Source organism: Microtus pennsylvanicus, chromosome 1, assembly GCF_037038515.1.
Source record: "Microtus pennsylvanicus isolate mMicPen1 chromosome 1, mMicPen1.hap1, whole genome shotgun sequence".
Lineage (NCBI taxonomy): Eukaryota > Metazoa > Chordata > Mammalia > Rodentia > Cricetidae > Microtus > Microtus pennsylvanicus.
The window spans coordinates 159,085,162-159,100,535 of record NC_134579.1 but is presented as its reverse complement, the minus strand read 5'-3'; the positions used below and the strand labels follow the sequence as shown (position 1 = coordinate 159,100,535).

Here is a 15,374-nt window from a genome sequence, read left to right as displayed (position 1 = left end):
ACTGCTGAGATTTGCCTTTTGAATTTTACCACTCCCAGAGCTTTTCTAAAATATTATTTCAAGTGAACTAGGAAATTCAGTCAACATATTAGGTGTAAAAACATCTACAGCTTCCAAGTTCTACTACACAGTAAATGCCACATTAGAATAATATTGCTGCTATCAGGGAAACTGCGAAAGGGATTTAACACCACCACACACTTAATTAAACCAGCTTGTGATTATTTAGCATTCGCCTGCATGTCTCTATTAAGGTATTTGTGTAAACAGAGCTGCCCTAATTAAATAGCTTCTCTCTGAGCCACTCAGCATGTTCACAGCACACTTTAGGCAGTTATCACAAAAAGAGTGATGGATGCAACAGGAAGTCACATATGAAGCATGGAGGAGGAGCCTGGCAGACAGACTACCATCTCTGTAAACCACAAAAAAAAAAAAAAAAAAAAAAATTCAGGGCAGGCACAGTCTCATTTCTCCGAGTTGTTTCAGATTTCTCATGTCAATAACAATTATACTACTTTATTCATTAATTTACTTCCCAGACACATATAACCAAAAGACAATGTCTAAAGAAAAAAACAACTGAATGAAATTTAAAAAAAAGAAAGAAAAAGAAAAAAGAAGGCTCCTTCCTCTACTTACACTTGAATTCAATGTTGTCATTGAAGGTTGCACTTACTAAAGTTATAAAATTGGACTGTAGGGAAATCCTGTAGGTGCTCTAAATTTTCCAAAACCAAATCCCACATTATATTCCTTTCCCTGAATTTATCTCTAACTCTCTGGGAAAAAGAGAAAAGGCCTAATGTGTAATTATTTCACACCTTAATATATTCCTTTAAATTTTTCTTCTGTCAGCTTATGGGTAAATAATAATTACACTGAGTAAATTCAATAATAACAGAATAATAGTCTTCAGTATGATTGATCATGATAAGGAACTAAATGCTACCTATTTCAGAATTGTGGATATGGTTCTGAATGAAAGGTTATTTTTTCAAGTATAGCTGTGTGTCATTGTGTTTATTAATAATGAATAAGTAAAAATAATTCATGAAATCATACTTCTTGCCAAGGTGTAAAATAGTAAGTCATAAATTCCTGCCTGGAATATTTTCCCACAGAGTCAAATGTCTTAAGAGGCAACTATGAAAAGAGCAGGCCTGAGCCAGAGACCTCTGCAGGAACAGGCCCAAGCCAGTGACCTCCACAGGAGGAGTCTTGAGTCACTGACCTCCACTGGAGCAGGCCAGAGGCAACTACCTCCACAGAAGCAAGTACAAGGAAGCCACCACTGAGGCAATAGGTCTAAGCCAGAGAGCTCTGCAGGACTGGGTGTATGGATCAATGACCTTCATTAGAGCAGGTCCAAGACCAATACCTCCACCAGAGCAGGCCTGAGCAGGCGACCTCTACCAGAGCAGGACCAAGAAAGCAACCTCCATGGGAGCAGACCCTAACAACTCCTAGTACTACAGAACGACCCTGGGAATGCTGAGCAACCTACAGGAACACCGAGTAACTTCCTGGGTGACTGGAACCATGGCCCTGACTGCACCACAGGGAGAAACCATCTGAGCCTTGGATTCACTGGAACCTGTAAGACCAATCACCAGTGACACAGCCCCAACTACATCAATCAGAGGAAAAGATGGCTAGACAAGGTAAGAACACACTCAACACCACAAAGAGCAACTGACACCAATAAAAAACTAGTGTCCCCACAACAACAAAACTGGAACAACAAAATATAGATGAAACAGAAAAAAATGACCTAAAAATAATTTTTGCGAAAGTGTTTGAAGCCCTTAAAGAAGATATGAAAAATTCCTTCAGAGAAATGGATGAAAAGACAAACAAAATATTGGAAGAAATCAACAAATTCCTTAAATAAAGAAACAATAAAACAGATGAAATAAATGTTTCAAGACTTGAAATCTAAAAATAGAGACAATAAAGGGAACACAAACCGAGGAAATTATACAAATGAAAATTATGAAAAAATGATCAGGAACCACAAATGCAAGCAAAAACAGCAGAAACAAGAGACAAAAGAGAGAATCTCAAATGCTGAAGATACAATAAAGGAAATAGACTCATTGGTCAAAGAAAAGGTTGAATTATAGGACAGAGAAGCTTTGGTAAAGCAAAGGACAGGGTCAACAAGACAAAACGGCAGCCTACAGAATGGGAAAAGTTCTTTGCCAACCCCATATCAGAAAGAGGGTTGATCTCCAAAATATACAAAAAACTCAAAGAATTAGTCACCATATAAAAGAAATAATTAAATAAAAAAATGTTGTATAGACCTAAACAGAGAACTCCAAACAGAAGAATCTAAAATGGCTGAAAGACACTTAAGAAAATGCTCAATATCCCTAGTCATCAGAGAAATGCAAGTTAAAACAACTCTGAGATTCCGTCTTACACCTGTAAGAATGGCCAAGATCAAAAACACTGATGACAACTTGTGCTGGAGAGGATATGGGGTAAAGGGAACACTTCTCCATTGCTGATAGGACTGCAAATTGGTACAGCACCTTTGAATATCAGTATGGCAATTTCTCAGAAATTTAGAAAACAATCTACCTCAAGAACCAGAGATGTAGGTGGGTCTTCTATCTATATGTTGCTTTCATTGGTTAATTAATAAAGAAAACTGCTTGGCCTGATAGGTCAGAACATAGATAGGCGGGGAAGACAGAACAGAATGCTGGAAGAAAGAAACAGATTCAGGCAGTCCCCATGATTCTCTGACCTGAGACAGATGCAGGTTAGAATCTTCCCAGCAAGCCACAACCCTGTGGTGATACACAGATTACTAGATATGGGTTAAAGCAAGATATGAGAGTTAGCCAAGAAGAGGCTACAGATAACGGGCCAGGCAGTGTTTAAAAGAAAACAGTTTCCGTGTAATTATTTCAGGTGTAAAGCTAGCCAGATGGCGGGACAAGCCTGCTGCTCCTCACTACAAACCAGCAATATCGCTTTTGAGTATATACCCAAAAGATGCACAATCGTACCACAAGGACATGTGCTAAACTATGTTCATAACAGCATTGTTTGTTATATCCAGAACCTGGAGACAACCTAAATGCCCCTCAATCAGAAAATGGATGTGGAAAATGTGGTACATTTACACAATGGAGTACTACACAGGGGAAAAAATAATGGCATCTTGAAATTTGCAGGCATTGAAATGAAAACATTATATTGAGTGAGATAACTCTGGCCCAGAAAGACAAATATCATATAGACTCATTCATAAGTGGTTTTTAGACATAAATCAAAGAAAAATCAGCCTAAAAATTACAATCCCAGAGAACTCAGACAATTATGAGGACCGTAAGAGAGACATACATGGATCTAATCTACAAGGAAAGTAGAAAAAGACAAAATCTCCTGAGTAAATTAGAAGCATGGAGCCCATGGGTTGAAGTGGATGGGAGAGGAAGGGAGGAAAGCAGAGAAAAATATATAGCTCAATAAATACTATAAAACAACTTAAAAATAATTAAATAAAATACAAAGGGATAAGTGTGAGTTGCCTGTTTGTATATCAAACTTCTCTGATGAAGGTTATGAGAAAATTGAAGTTCATTCCTGATGTGTTTGATTGGAAAACAATTTGATAAATCTTCTTAATTTTGAATAAGATAGAACTCACTTATATTAAATGAAAGAGAAACAAAAACACGAATACGTTATATGATATAATGAAGTAGCACTAGCATGGGATACTCTATCTCTGTGTCCTGTATGTTTTCTTCTCCCTTTTCTGTCCCTTTTCCCTCTTCTATTTTATATTCCTGCTACAGTGGCAGACCCCATCTGCCTATCCTAATAGCACTAGGATTATATTTAAACCAATGTGATTAAGCAAGCTAATTTTTCCATTTCAATAACTTGAATTTAATTACATGTGCAGTGTAATTTTGTCTAAGATACTCATTTATAGGCTCTAAATATCAAGGCATGAGCCTATTTTAGGAACCCTTATTTCTGTCCACTACAGGTACACCTAGGATATGATATATCCTTTAATGCAATTATTTATTTAAATAATAAGCACATATAAATTTGTAAATTTGGCACCCACATTATGAAATTCCCATTGATTTTTCCTGGAAAGGATATTGGTATTATTATTATCATTCTCATTCTCATTTTGAGGTAGTATCTTGCAGTATTCTAGGCCTGACTCAAACAATCCTCCATCCAGCCACAGGAGTGGTTCAAAATACAAGTGTGCAATATGATATCATCTTATATTATTTTTATTTCACTTTATTATTATAACTAAAACTAATTTTAACACATATAACTGGAGAAATGTTAGAGGAAGATAATACTTGGTATCGAATATCATAGATATGTCACTGCTAATTATTCTTCTTTAATTCTTTTCAGTGAAACAATGTTTGTAGGAACAAACATAGCCTTCATTTTTAGTTAACTTTAATAATGTTATAAGCTTCAAATTTGAAAAAAACAAAATTATCAATTTTTAATTCATCTATAAAACTAAACAAAAAAGTTTGAAGCCAGGTACAATGAATTTTTTATTTAAATCTGTATTTACAATATCCCTCATTTGTTCATTTGAAAGGCTGAGGCAAGAGGGTGGCCTGTAAATTTAAAATCTCAGTATCATATACAGTAAGCTTAAGGTAGGCCTGGGCTTCAGACTGAGATCATTTCTCAAAAAAAAATCAAAATAATGATAATAATAATTATAAATTTGAGAATTGAATATTTCTAAAATGAACATGTTGCAAATGTTTCAACCTAGACAAAGGAAATTATCTGCCAGATATCTGATATAAATTACTTTTTCTTTTGACATGCTCAATTGGAAGTGATATCCAACTTGTGAAAATATTCATACAATATATTTTGATTATATTCTTTTCTCTTCCCCAGCTCGTTTTAGGTCAAAACTTTTAACTTTCAGAAATATAAATACCATGTTAAGATGTATTAGGTAAAGATTTTTCTGTGAACTGTGTAGAGTCCTTGCTTTTCTGCTTTAAACAACAAGTCAGATTAGTGAAAAAACATAGAGGCTGCCTCGTAACCTACCCATGGGAGTGCCAACGCCATAACCCTTGGAGTCTATAAGGCCGCCAATCTGTGTGAGGTTACAGTTACGCTGGGTAACGAACTCGATAGTTGTTGACTCCATTAGGAAAGCATAATCAGAGGTTAGGACTCGCTGGATCCCTTCTTCATTGCTTTTGACAAGCACAGACTGTCTCCTGCTGCTCATAAACGCCCACATTTTGTCATACGTTGAGATTTTTGATTTCTGGAGAAAAGTAACATAAGTTTAATAAAATATCTTACATTCTACAGAGTCTTACAACATTTAGACAAAATAAAATTCACAGTTTTTCACATGCCCTTCTATAGTTGTCCCATTTACAAAAAAAAATCAAGATTTATACAATATATATCTAGTAATTCATTGCATTTCTGGGTAAATGACAATTTAACAAATATATTCAAAGTGTCTCATTTTAAAAATTCAAACTAGTAAGTTATAGAAAATAGTAGAAACTAGAGATGCAAATGAGCTTACTAAAGACTCTCCTGATTGCAGTGTACGCAAGTTTCCTGTGGGTATTTTTTATGTTGCTTAACATCAAATTAAGAAATGACAAATATTGGACACAGATTGACATTGTCACGCAACAGTGATTTTTGTAGTATTTCACCAATTTGGTGACTCTATCACAGACATCAAATCAATTTCCTAGGATATAAAGCTATAGTTGAAGAGATGGGGAAAATTTATTGCATATAAGGAAATTACAAATAAAAATAGCGGTATTTCCACTTATACAAGATACAGTTCCCAAAGATGTCCCTAGAGTCTACACAAAGACAAGTAGAAATCTGTTGTTCCAGATTGCTAACTAGAAATCCTTGGATCACTCAATTAAATAGATTTACGAGCAACTGCAAAATCTCAAAGGAGCTCTACTAGAATTTCATTTTAAAGAAAAGAAATGAGTTTTGTTTAGAGCCCTTGGAAGAGCATAAATACTAACCAGCTTCTTGCCTGCTGTTCAAGATACCTGCAAGCCCCCAGCTGTATGTAACACCCACATAGGAGTGGCAAGAAAACACTGACCATGTGGAAACAAAAAGAAGAGACTTCACACTTTTATTTTCAAGAGAAAGTACAAATTTGTGGGGTTAAAAGCAGGAAATAAAAAAAAATATTTAAGATTATGGTGAAATTTTGTTTGAGATCATGAAGTTGACAGTGAGTTGAAATGTATTTGTTCCCCTAATAACTATCAGAATCAAGAGAGCAGGATCACAGTTTGCTTCCTTTCCCCCTTGAAAACTTTTTTTCTAATATTTTGTTTGACATTTAAATCTGAATAAAATAAAAATTAGAGCTCATCTGCAAATGGAAGTAAGTTTGTATAAAGAAATAAAATTGACATCAGTTTTGATTTAGGGAATCTGACTGAAAACATGAAAAAAAATCTACACGTGTACTGCACTAATTTTTTATAATTATAAGTGTAGGCTTGGTGTCTGAAAACAGACCGAGTAATTTCTTTAAAGAATAAAGAGGAGACATGCCTTTAATCCCTGCACTCAGGAGGCAGAGGCAGGCAGATCTCAAGGAGTTCAAGGTCAGCCTGGTCTACAGAGAAAGTGCCAAGACAGGCTCCAAAGCTACAGGGAAGTCCTATCTTGAACAAAAAAAAAATCAACCAAACAAACAACAACAACAAAAAAGAGGATATAAAAAGATGGCTCAGTGGTTTAGAACACTTTGCTCTTTTAGAGGGCCTGGGTTTGATTCCCAGTACTTTTATGGTGGCTCAAAACCACCTTTAGCTTTAGTTCCAAAAGATTCAAAACTACACTCTCTTCAGACCACTATCAGAATTCTTCTAACCTTTAATTGGAAAAAACAACTACTATTTTACGAAGTATTTCTTCATTTAAAATACATGAAATATCTTTGATGCTATATTTTTCCCTTCTCTGAGTACTTTCTAAGGTTTCTATTAAAGGTAATAACTTCCTGTTGTCATCTAAGATCTTTCACTTTTGACCACTTGTTTTTACCATTTGTTGTATAGAGTTTGGTATAGCTATTCCTGTTTCTTCCTGTCAAGCAAAACGTTAACCCTTCTATTATTCTTTAAAAATAACTATAATTAACTAATTTACTTCTACATGTATGGATGTTTTATCAGCATGTATACTGTGTCCATATGTTCAGTACCTTAATACAAGAAAAAGATATCAGATTCCTTGGGACAGGAGTTACAGGTGGATGTAAGTCACTATGTGGGTGCTGGGAATCAAATCCAGGTCTTCTAGAAGAACAGCCTGTGTCTCCTGTTCCACATATTTTTTGTATTTTTTCAAAAAGCACATAACTTGGGAAGAAAGATCACTTTAACATTTTAATTCTTACAATAAATGTAAAATCCAAATTTTAAGAATTATGGGTATCTTTTATTCACAACTATATACAGATTACAGGAGGACCAACATTTATCAATATTTCTTTGGAATCTCTTTACATCTTTTCTTGTGTGATTATAATGTCTAAGGTATCACCCTTAAATATTCCTATTCTAAATATAAAATGCTATATGCAGAAAAACATATTGGAGTTATGGGTTAAAGCCATCACTACATTTGTAGTTTAATGTATGAGTCTGTGTTTTTATCTATATGTGTATGTGTGTATTTGAAAGTTGCTCAGCTCTTTGAGGTCATTCTGTATCAATACAAGACAAAAAGAAGAGGACATATTAAAAATTTAAGGATGGCTTTTTCTCATTCATGATTATCTATAACCTGCCTTTTCTATCATTTCTCCATTATATGATCTTCCCCAGAAATTTCATATGAATCAAGCCAGATTTGTAAAATTATAACCTGTGAAGTTATTCAACTTGTACTTTTCCTTACAAATATATAAAGAATGATTAATTAATTCTGAACATCTTTTGATGATTCTATTACTTCTATTATTTTTAGTGGTGGTTATGGTATTGTTGGTTTAGAAACAAGAAACAAACATGAGTTTTACTTAAATCTAGCATTTAAAGAAGACTTCAAGACTACTTGAAAGGTATTTTCTGAAACTCTTAGGCTGAACATGAAACTGCTTCTATTGCTATTAATACAACCATTCTTGAATAATTGGCTACTTTAAGTAACTTAAATAGAAACTCAGAAGAGACATTATTGGTCTGATGTGATGAACACTAGTTCCATGTTGTTAGTTAATATCAGGCTGCTTAATCTCTCCCACTTCCAGCTTACATAATAAAAACATATGTTTTTTTTTTATGTAAGCCTTATTTTCAGACTATCTTATTTAGTGTTTCTATATCTGTGAAGAGACACCCTGGCCATGGCAACTTTTATGAAGGAAAGTATTTAATTGGGTGACTTACAGTTCAGGTGTTTACTCCATTATTGTCATCACAGGACCTGGTGGCATGCAGGCAGACATGGTGCTAGAGAACGATCTGAGAATTCTACATTTTGCAGGCAACAGCAAGTGAAACTGTCTCACTGGGTGTGGCTTGAGCATATGTGAGACCTCAAAGACCACCTTGACAGTGACACACTTCCTTCAACAGGACCAGGCATAGTCTAACAAGGCCAAGCCTTCAAATACTGTCACTTCCTTTGGGGGGGGGCATTTTCTTTTACACTACCACACAGACTCATAGCATTATTCTGAAGATGAAATGTGACCAATTTGTGTGTGATACTTTGTGTAATACTAGGGATTTCCCTTGATTTTTAAAAATAAGGCAAGTACCCCATCAGCAAAGGGGAACTGTAGCAGTCCAAGACCCCACCTATGCCTAAACACTGGACACTACCTAACCTACAGGGCAGAGTAAGATCTGTAACAACAAATACTAATCTAAAAAACAATTAAAACAATAAGTTGAAATAAAAGCTGTTTTACACTGAAAAAAATAAGGCAAGTAATATTAAGTGTTATGTAGACATGGTCTACCACTGTGAACAGGAGGAAACAAAACACAACGTAATGAAAACTTAAATGTAAGTGGTTTTAATGAACTGATTTAGAACCCACCACAGCACCCAGGGTAAACTCTGGAGATTGGTTAATTATACACTCCTCTCAAATTATTATGTACTGTAATTCTACTTTGATCAGATAAAGTCTCAGAGTCAGTGTCTGATGCATTTCAGCTGCAAAAGACCTAAGTTTGTTCTCTGGAAAGGCGTGAGCCAGGGCATGAACTGAATCCAGAAGACACATGCTGAAGACAGCTACCATAGGTAAAGAACAGTCTCCTTGATTATCCATCTCCCCTCTTAACAATTCTAACAGTAGGATAATAGAAGATATTTCTGAGTGAAATATATTTTTAGCTTTTTGAAAAACCTCCACATGGACTTCCATAGTTACTGGACCAGTTTGTAATTCTATCAACAGTAAATACATGTTTTCCTTTCTCCACATCTATACAAGCATATGTTCTCATTTGGTTTGGGGGTCTTAGCAATTCTGACTGAGGAGAGACAATATCTCAAATTACTTTTGATTTGTATTAGCCCCACAGCTTAGGATATTGAAGATGTCTACAAGTGTTTCTTTGTTGTTTGTATTACACTTTTAGATAATTCTCTGTTTACTAAAATCTCCATGTTTGTTTTCTTGAGGTTTAATTTTTGAGTTCAATATTTGTTAGATATTAACTCTTTGTCAGTTGTATAACTGGTAAAATTCTCCCTTCCCCCACTCATTGAGCAGGGTGCATCTTCTCTCAAGTGATAGAACCCTTTGCTGTACAAACCCTTTTTAATTCCATTGGTATATGTTCATTAAGTTTTGGTCTTAATTCCTGTGCTACTGGGACACTGTTGAGAGAATTGTTTCTTGTGCCAATGAATTCAAACCTATTCCCCTTTTTATCCTCTATCAAATTTTGGGAACCAAGAATTGTGTTGAGGTCTACTGTACACTTTGAATTGAGTTAATTTGGGGTGAAACATAAGGGTCAAGTTTCATTCTTGCATGTATGTTATCCATTTATACAGCTCTGTTTGCTCAAGATACTGTCTTGTCCTCATTGGGTATTGTTATCCTCTTGATCTAAAAATGAGGTGGCTAAAGTGTGTGTATTTCTATGGGGGTCCTCAATTCTGTTCTGTTTTGTTGCAGTGTCATGATACTCTATTTACTATAGCTCTGCAACTTAACTTGAGTTTTGGTAGATTCCTCTAGCAGTGTTTTTATTTTCAGTATTTTTTTTTCTTTTACTATCCTGGGTTATTTCTGTTTCTGTGAAGCAGAACATTTCCAGATTTATAGTGATAATGATAATAAGTAACAAAAATGTGTTACATAATTTAATCAATAACTGTTAATTATTTATTATGCTAAATAATTTCATTTTGTAAGAATTGTATTAGATAGGTATTATGATCCCCATTTTAAAAATGAAAAAAAATGATGACACAGAGATGTAAATAATTTTTTTAAAAGCACAGATGGCTGCTCATTTCTAAAAACAGGAATAAAACTTGTGCTTGTTTTATCTACAGGTATATATTCTCAATCATTATACTATACTCACTTCATCTAATAACACATGTATAATATAGTTTCCAGGTACATGCACTATAGACACCTACAGTGAAACTTGCAGCATTGTGACAATGAGATGGCTCCCAGAACTGGAAATAATGCTTTTAAATCTATAAATTCTGCTAAATATAATTAGTCATAAATGAGTATATATTTGAGGAAAGACATACAAAAGCTGAAGGCCAAACAAGTGGCATAAACTTTCTAAATAAGTGTAGAGCTAAATAAAAAAAAAAGAAATTGAGTAAAAAATATTTTAAAATTGATTTCCAGATTTAAGATCTCAAGTGAAATGTGTTGAAAGTAGACAAGAGATTTGTCTTTAAATGGATTAAAATGAAAGGCTTATAAAAAGAAAACCTTGTTCTGGATGAAAATAAATGAACTAAAGATGAGTCAATAATGTACAATGAGAACAAGAATGTTCTAGACTGAGTAACTTTCAGCAAGTATGATGGCTCCTGTGTCCTGAAATAGAGGTGTGGGCTCAACTAAGTACACCAAAAGCCAGACACGGTGCTGGCACTAATTAATATGTAGGATTATCATACAAAATTCAGACATAATGTTGGCATGAATAAGTGTGTGGGATCACCAAAGAGCATAAAAAGTCAGACATTGCTGTAGAGAATCATGGCAAAATGGATAGGGTTGTTAAAGTAGCGGGGCTTTCTAATTTTCACATGTTCTTTTCTGCTACAGGTTCCAGATCCTAACTTCTTCCTAAGTCACTACACAGTTGAGAAAGCCTCAAACACGGTGGTCCTCTTTACATTCCCTACATTTTTTATTTTAGAAGATGTAGAAATACAAATGTATGAGATATACAAATTCCCATTAGTCTCTTTGAAATGAAAATCTCCAAAACTTGTAGGTAATTTGAAAACAAGGAGTGATATTTCCAGAGCTTGGACATGTAATCTTCCATAAGTGTAACTCACCAGAGAAGAAAGTGTCTCTATCCTATCTTCCCTTCTTTATGGTTTGGAAAGCTCCTTACTTTAGCTGGTGGTTTTAAGACTTAAAATTTCTCAATCAAGAAGTTAAGAGAAATGCTATTGCTTTTTAAGAAGAAGAATAACTAAGAAGATACCTTTATGATTCCACTCTTTTATTAAGTCTTATAAATGGCCTTACCCCTCCAAACTCATCCTGGTTCTAAACTCATGTTTCAATAGACTTGGGCTTCTCTTTCCTTACTGGAATAACCTTTTATTAAGCCCTCCTCAGCATTGAAGTTGAACTTTTCTCAATGAAATTCTAAAAGTCATATGTTCAAGACATTCTCTTCTTTAAAATGTATTTATCAATTTACTTTGATTTTCTAGGTATAAAAGTTGATACTGATCAAAATGGACACATCACAATTAGTTAGCATGGAGGAACAGAATAAGCATATTTTTTAATGCTAGGAGCAGGGAAAAAGGAAATAAGCAAGAAGTTTGTGGGAGAGGAACAATAAAATGAACTACCAGTTTTGAAGAACTCACTAGGCTGCAGTGTTGAAAATGGATCATGAACACGGGTGTGATGCATTCTTAATCACCATGCAGCATCAGAAGGGAAGAATTTTTCCATAGGAAGCATTGTTGAAGAGGGGAAAACATCCACAAAAATACATCATAACGTCAGCAAAACTTAAGGAGTTGAGATTGAATGAGTGTGTTTTCTGATTTAAACATGACATTTATTAAGGGGGGGAGCACTTAAAAAGGGTAAAATGTGAGGACAAAATTATCAAAAGTGGTAAGTTGGAAATTCCTTTTCGTATACGTAGGATTTGTTGTGCCAATTTGGATATACCAATCTGAAGTTCAGTACAAGAGTGTGAACTGAAAGTGTCACTTTAGTTATCGCTGCTAAACATGATAAAATAGTAGACACATGAGAGATATTTTATAAAGAAGAAAAAAGTGCTATGGTCAAGGTTTCTATCAAATAAGACATAAAAAATGAACAAAAATGATGTAAGAATATTCTGAGAACTTCAATAGTTCAGAGATTGAAGCAAGAACATATTCTGTAAGGCAGTGAATGTCTGTGCTGATTTCCCAAAAAATTAACAACCACAAATACCTATATTCCTTTGACTTGACACTAGAGGGGGTCTTGATGAACAGAGAGCAATGAAGCTCCTACAAATCACCTTGACGTGGGTCAGGAAGGATTCAGGAAAAGAATGCTAGTGGCCATTAGAGAAAAATAAATTCAAAGCCTGATAGTGAAGAAGAGACCAGCCTAGTAGAAAGAAAAAAAATGTTTGATTTAAGTAAGATTATCAAAAATTGAAGAGATTTGAGCATGTTTAAATGCCAGCGGGGCTATTTAAAAAGAAAAACAAAAAGTTTTGTAAGTCAAAGGAAGAATAATCAATAACACAAAGAACCTTTTGCTTACTGCATTTCCTCCACACCCGCTTCTCTCGCAATCACTTGCCCACTTTCTGGTTTTGAGAGCTTGCTCTTTGATTCTACATATAAATGAGATTTTGTATCATTTGTCCTTCTGTTCCTGGCATTTGTCACTCAGAATGGAACCTACAATTAATTATATTATATACTTGAACTTCTCTACACAGGTCTGAAATATTCTTGCAATGAAAGAAGTGTAAAATAAAGTATATGCTAGTCAGCTTGATTACGATAATATTTTCCTGTGTGTGTGTGTGTGTGTGTGTGTGTTTGTGTATAAACACACATGATGTAGGATTCCCTTCTATATGCTGTGAATACATATAGAGGATGAATAAAGAAACTGTTTTGGCCTGTTGATATGGCAGAACTTAGGTAGGTGGGAAAAATAAACTGAATGCTGGAAAAAATGAGGCGACCTTAGAGAGAAGCCCCGCTGGAGACAGATGCTGAAAGTTTAGCTGGTAAGGCACAACCATGTGGTGATACCCAGATGAATGAAATGTGTTAGAGTAATATGTAAGAGTTAGCCAATAAGAAGCTAGAGCTAATGAGCCAAGAAGTGATTTAAATAATACAGTTTCTGCACGATTATTTCTGGGCTAAGTGGCTGGGAACCAATAAGTGGCTTCCTTACTACACACACACACACACACACACACACACACACACACACACACACATATACATGAAGCTATCATGTTACATTATACAAATTTATGACATTTTGACAGTTATACTTCAAGAAAGAATAAATAATAGAAATTTCAGAGCTTACTGAATAACATTGATTTCAAGTTGAATGAATGAACACTTAAAACATTCAATTGACGTGACTTTTGATTTCATAATATTTATGTCGAACATAACTGAAACTGTAATTACCATGAAACACTTGGTATATTTGGAAGAAATAAGTTGCATTGGAAATATTTAATTTTCACAAGGTAGATAACTGTAAAACATTCTTAGAATAAGAATGGGGATGTTCTATCGGGAACCCACCAAGGCCAGCTGGCCTGGGTCTGAAAAAGCCTGGGCTAAAACCGGACTCGCTGAACATAGCGGACAATGAGGACTACTGAGAACTCAAGATCAATGGCAATGGGTTTTTGATCCCACTGCACGTACTGGCTTTGTGGGAGCCTAGGCAGTTTGGATGCTCACCTAACTAGACCTGGAAGGAGGTGGGTGGTCCTTGGACTTCCCACAAGGCAGGGAACCCTGATTGCTCTTTGGGCTGATGAGGGAGGGGGACTTGATTGGGGGAGGGGGAGGGAAATGGGAGGCGGGGTGGGGGGAGAAGAGACAGAAATCTTTAATAAATAAATAAATAAATAAACGTGGGAAAGAAAAAAAAAGAATTTGAAATTTTTAAGAAGTCAGCAGATGAAATTATGACATATTAAAAGTTATAAATAAACTAAAAAGACACTGAATGAATAACTATAATAAAATTAACAGGCAAATATTTGTATGTGAAACGTCAGTGTCATATGTACATTGGCGTTGATAAAAGACACATCAGTTTGCAACATGGACTAAACATTTTAGGTGGAACCATGCAGGCATACTGAAAGAAACGCCTATGATAAGTTTTGGTTAGTTTCTTGTAACTGTGGTTGGTTTAATTCAGTGAAGCATCGTATCCCAGAGACTTGATTAAACTGCATTACAGAAAGATGGCGAGTGAGGCAGAAAAACGAAGAAGTAGAGACTTTGTGGCTGATGGACAATGGAGCCAAATGTCCATTGTTTTTAGGAACTTCTAACTGCAGTGAAGTGGCCGGACAAGGAGGGGGACACCATGCAAAGAGAGATTCTTGAAAAGTCTCAAACTTGCCTGGTCAATGCTAACACTATGTTATTTACAAAGAAAGATTAAGGTGCTCACAATGGCTCACACCTTTAATCCCAGCACATGGAGGCAGAGGCAGGTCAGTGAAGTCTTCATCATGCTTTTCAGAAAAAAGAGGGCTATGCGTGGAGAACTGGTTATAATCAAAAAAGGCAGGCAGTAAGTTAAAAAAACCTTGTAAAAATAATTACCCAAACTGAGACATTTGAGAAAACAATAAATACTGCATAGAGAAACTGCACAGTCAACTGTGGCTATGGAAAAGAATGAGCTAGCGAAGGAGAAAACTGCATGATGTACTGCACCTTCCCTTCAGGAACGGGGAAATAAAGCTACTAGCTAAAGAAAGCATGACCCCTGAAAACAGGGAGAAATTCGTGGCGTGATCTGTACAGAAGAATTTTAATTGTATAAGGAGATGCTAAATTCTTTAAACAAAATTTAAAAAAATCCTAAGAATTATCCTTACAATAAATTATTC

General features: G+C 35.1%; 1 protein-coding gene across 8 annotated transcripts in view; it reads right to left on the bottom strand.

Annotated features, from left to right (window-relative positions):
• Grik2 (glutamate ionotropic receptor kainate type subunit 2) overlaps window positions 1–15,374 on the bottom strand; it is a 592,264-nt gene that overhangs the window by 29,413 nt on the left and 547,477 nt on the right. For all 8 annotated transcript variants that reach the window (XM_075944195.1, XM_075944164.1, XM_075944134.1 and 5 more), the window contains one exon: window positions 5,083–5,308. In XM_075944195.1, coding sequence (XP_075800310.1) covers window positions 5,083–5,308 — 226 coding nt within the window. The remainder of the gene's footprint in view (window positions 1–5,082; window positions 5,309–15,374) is intronic.